The sequence below is a fragment of the Petaurus breviceps genome, unplaced genomic scaffold, assembly GCF_028583685.1.
Source record: "Petaurus breviceps papuanus isolate PSGF00001 unplaced genomic scaffold, PetGlider_PUasm1.0 91041, whole genome shotgun sequence".
Lineage (NCBI taxonomy): Eukaryota > Metazoa > Chordata > Mammalia > Diprotodontia > Petauridae > Petaurus > Petaurus breviceps.
The window spans coordinates 40,856,869-40,860,214 of NW_027187400.1; the positions used below are offsets into that span (position 1 = coordinate 40,856,869).

General features: G+C 51.5%; 1 protein-coding gene across 2 annotated transcripts in view; it reads left to right on the forward strand.

Moving 5' to 3' along the window:
- Positions 1-3,346, forward strand: part of DMKN (dermokine) — a 17,302-nt gene that overhangs the window by 10,482 nt on the left and 3,474 nt on the right. For both annotated transcript variants that reach the window (XM_069078578.1, XM_069078577.1), the window contains exons 15-18: positions 111-167; positions 513-560; positions 2,119-2,166; positions 2,510-2,575. In XM_069078578.1, the coding sequence (XP_068934679.1) occupies positions 111-167; positions 513-560; positions 2,119-2,166; positions 2,510-2,575 (219 nt within the window). The remainder of the gene's footprint in view (positions 1-110; positions 168-512; positions 561-2,118; positions 2,167-2,509; positions 2,576-3,346) is intronic.

The following is a 3,346-nucleotide window of genomic DNA, read 5'->3' on the forward strand; positions in this document are numbered from 1 at the left end:
TGTGTTTGGAGGGATGCAAGAAATCTCAGAGGGGAAACCACGTACACTTGATTCAAAAGAAGCAGAGAGTAGAGCTCCTGGCTAATTTGCTCCCCACTTTTCCTCCACAGCGTCACTTCCCTCGGCCCAGTACTCGGGCCCTCCTTTACTTAAGACGGCTCTGGGAGGTAGGAGAAGCCCCAAGGACCTCCTGAACCCCTTCAGTCAATCCCCTCACCTCTCCAAATCCTCTAATTTCCCATCTCTCATCATCCCCTCAATCTCATTTCCTTTCTAAGACTCAGCCCAACTCTAATTCCTTCCTTATCCTGCCATCTGACAATAATTTTCACTATCAATCTCCACATCCTTATCTCCCATCTTCACTTTGTGCCTAACCCAAATCTGGTGCCTAGTGCTAATCTCCAAGGCTATGCCCAGCTCTGTCCCTCTGCCTCACACCCAGGTCCTTTCCTAGAAGTCAGGTTCTCTGCCTTCCTGTGAACCGTCTCTTTTTCTCCCTCTCCCTGTAGGATTTCAAATACAGCACACCTTACATCAACTGGAATCTGATCACTGAGGTAAGGGGGCTGGGGTCCCTCGCTTTGGGGATGGGCCCTGTGGGTCTGGGGAATCTGAACAGCCTTGGCTGACAATCTGCTGACTCAGCCCCCTACCCTCGTTACCTCCTTTGCCGCTTTAGGCAACCCTGGGTGGAGGTGGGGGTGAGGGAAAGCTGTGAGTCATAGGGCAGGGAGGAACTCCCCAGCCTTCCCAGGTATAAAAACCGAGGGCCAGGAGGTTGGAGCAGTCAGTCCTAAGCTGCAGGAACATGAAATCATCGACGGTCCCGGCTCTTCTGCTGCTGCTGCTTCTTAGTTTGACTTGGCTTGGGGGGAGCCATGGCAGGGTGGGTAATGGAAAGAGGGTAGGGGAGAGCAAGAGGGAGGGCAGGACAGAAATATCCTGACACCTCATGCTCGTGCCTGTCCCTCCACTGTTTAGAAGACCTGGGCCAGGCTGATGAATGGGGCATTAGAGAGAGTTCTTGGGGGAGAGAGATTAAGATTATTATTAGATGTCAGTGTGTGAAGGAGGATCAGGGTAATATCTTGGTCTGTTGATTTGGGTGGAAATAGCAGGACACTTGGGTCTTGGGAGATGAGGGATTTAAGTACGGGACAATTAGGCCCTGGAAGGGGAGCAGTCATCAGGAGATCCCAAGGTCCTGGAAAGAGGATTTGGACTTTGTGTTTGGGGTCTTGGGGAGGCACTGAGGGAGTAGTCAGTGGTCAGTTTAGGCCGTGAGCAGGAGGGCTGTACTTGGACATCTGGTTCAGGATGAACATTGGTAAACGAGGCCAGAATCAGTCCACTTTTTCTGGAAAGGGTAAGGATTGGGATAGGGTGTGGGCAACACTGTCCTCTTATTCTGGGCTGAGGTAAAGCTGGGCTATCATAGGATCCAAATCAAGGATTGGAGGTAAGCCTCTGTTTCCCTTCCTTCTTTCTCTTTAGAAAACCAAACGTAGGATTCATTCATTCATAGGTCACAATGAAAAGTTCTTCAGGCTAGAAACATTTTTTCCAGGCTCATACACAAAAGTCTGGGTATGGAGAGGGAGGAAGAAGGTGGGAGTTTAGAGAATGACATTTACTGATGCATTGATTACTTGATGGGAGTGAGGGCCAGGGGGGACTGGGTCCTGGGAGGGGAGTGAAAGCAGGTGGAGGCTGGCTTGCTTAGGCTCACGCCCAAGCAGCTGGTGTGGGGGTGATATTTCTCCACCTGTTGCTCAAATGTTTTCAGACCCAGGAGAGCCCAGGTGTTTGGGTTTGGGGTGAGGAGGGTGGGGTTGCTGAGACCAGTTATCTACCCTTGCTGCCCCCACCCTGAGAGTGGTGAAATCAACAACCTAGATCTGTGGGGTAATGGCAGCCCTCTCCCTGCCAGACTTTCTGCCTTATGTGTTGGCAGCAACTTATCTGTTGCCCATGGGCTACTGAGAGGGTAGGAAAAGATACTTTGGTTTTAGGAGGCGATGAGAAGCTGGGCAGCTGGCCCCCAGGTCCTGGGATAGAAGTGAGGACTGAAATTACTTGGCAGAAGTACTAAGTGTCCTTTCTCCCCCTTTCTAGGGTGCAGATGAACCTTCTTTTGAGAAGAGGGCTGGGGGTGCAAACCAGGTAAGTCTGACTTGGAGTATGAGGACCCCAGGTACTTGTTCTCCAGGAGCTTTCTGTCTCATGAGAAGAGACACACCCAGAAAGGGCCTTGATAATACTTTATAGAGAATTCAAGGGTGGGTGATCAGAGGAGTGGGTTGGTGATTAAAGAAGGCTTCCTGGTGGAAAGGAGCTTTCTCTGCCTAACTTTGATCCAGGTTATGGGGAAGCAGAGAGGGGGGAAGGGATCCCAAATTATGGGGAAATGGTTCCACGCGTGATATCGGAGGGGATGGTCACCAAGGAAACCTAGTAAATAGGTGAGCTGGGATGGAAAGCTTTCAACCCTTCTCCCGTCTCACAGAACTACAACCAACCAGCATACCCCACTGCCAATGGAGGACAGTATCCCCATGGGACGCCGTCTAAGGTGAGTCCTGCTTGTGACCTGCTCTGCCTGCAGGCAGAAATGGGGGGCCTTCACCACCACCATTGGGGTTACCCATCCCTGGCCAGGTACCAGGCCAGGAGTCAGGAAGAGCCAAGTTCAAACCCTGCCTCAGACACCGCATGGGCTCGGGAACCTCTCCCAGTTTCCTCACAGGTTGTTGTGCGGGTCGGATGAAGTATTTGTAAAGGGTTTAGCATAGCGTCTGGCAGAAGGAGGTGCTTAATAAATGCTGTCTCTTTCGTTCCTGCTCCTTCCCTGTCCCTGAATCCCGGACCAGACTAGCCTGGATGCTACTGTTTTTCCACCAGATAGAAGTTAATGACGGTGCTCAGGGATATTCCAAAGGACCTTCAGGATGGGGGCATCCCCTCCACCATTGTAGAAGCTGCCCATCCAGGCCTGCCCTTCCTAGGGGACTTTTATTCACATGGTCCCACAATGTTACGACTTCGATGCCCTACTTTTTATGACTCTGAAGGAGCCTGATTCTCCCAGAGGGATGCCAAGAATCAGAGAGGAATCTCCTGTGGGGTTACTGGTGAGGGAGGGAGAGACAATTCAGCCCTCACAAGCATATACCCCCCATACACCCACATACACATGCCACAGACCATCTATACCCATTATGTACACATTCCACCACACCCACTCACCCACACACCATGCCCCATTCACATACCACACCCGCTCCCCCACATACACTACACACATACACACACACCATGCCCCATTCACACACCACACCCACTC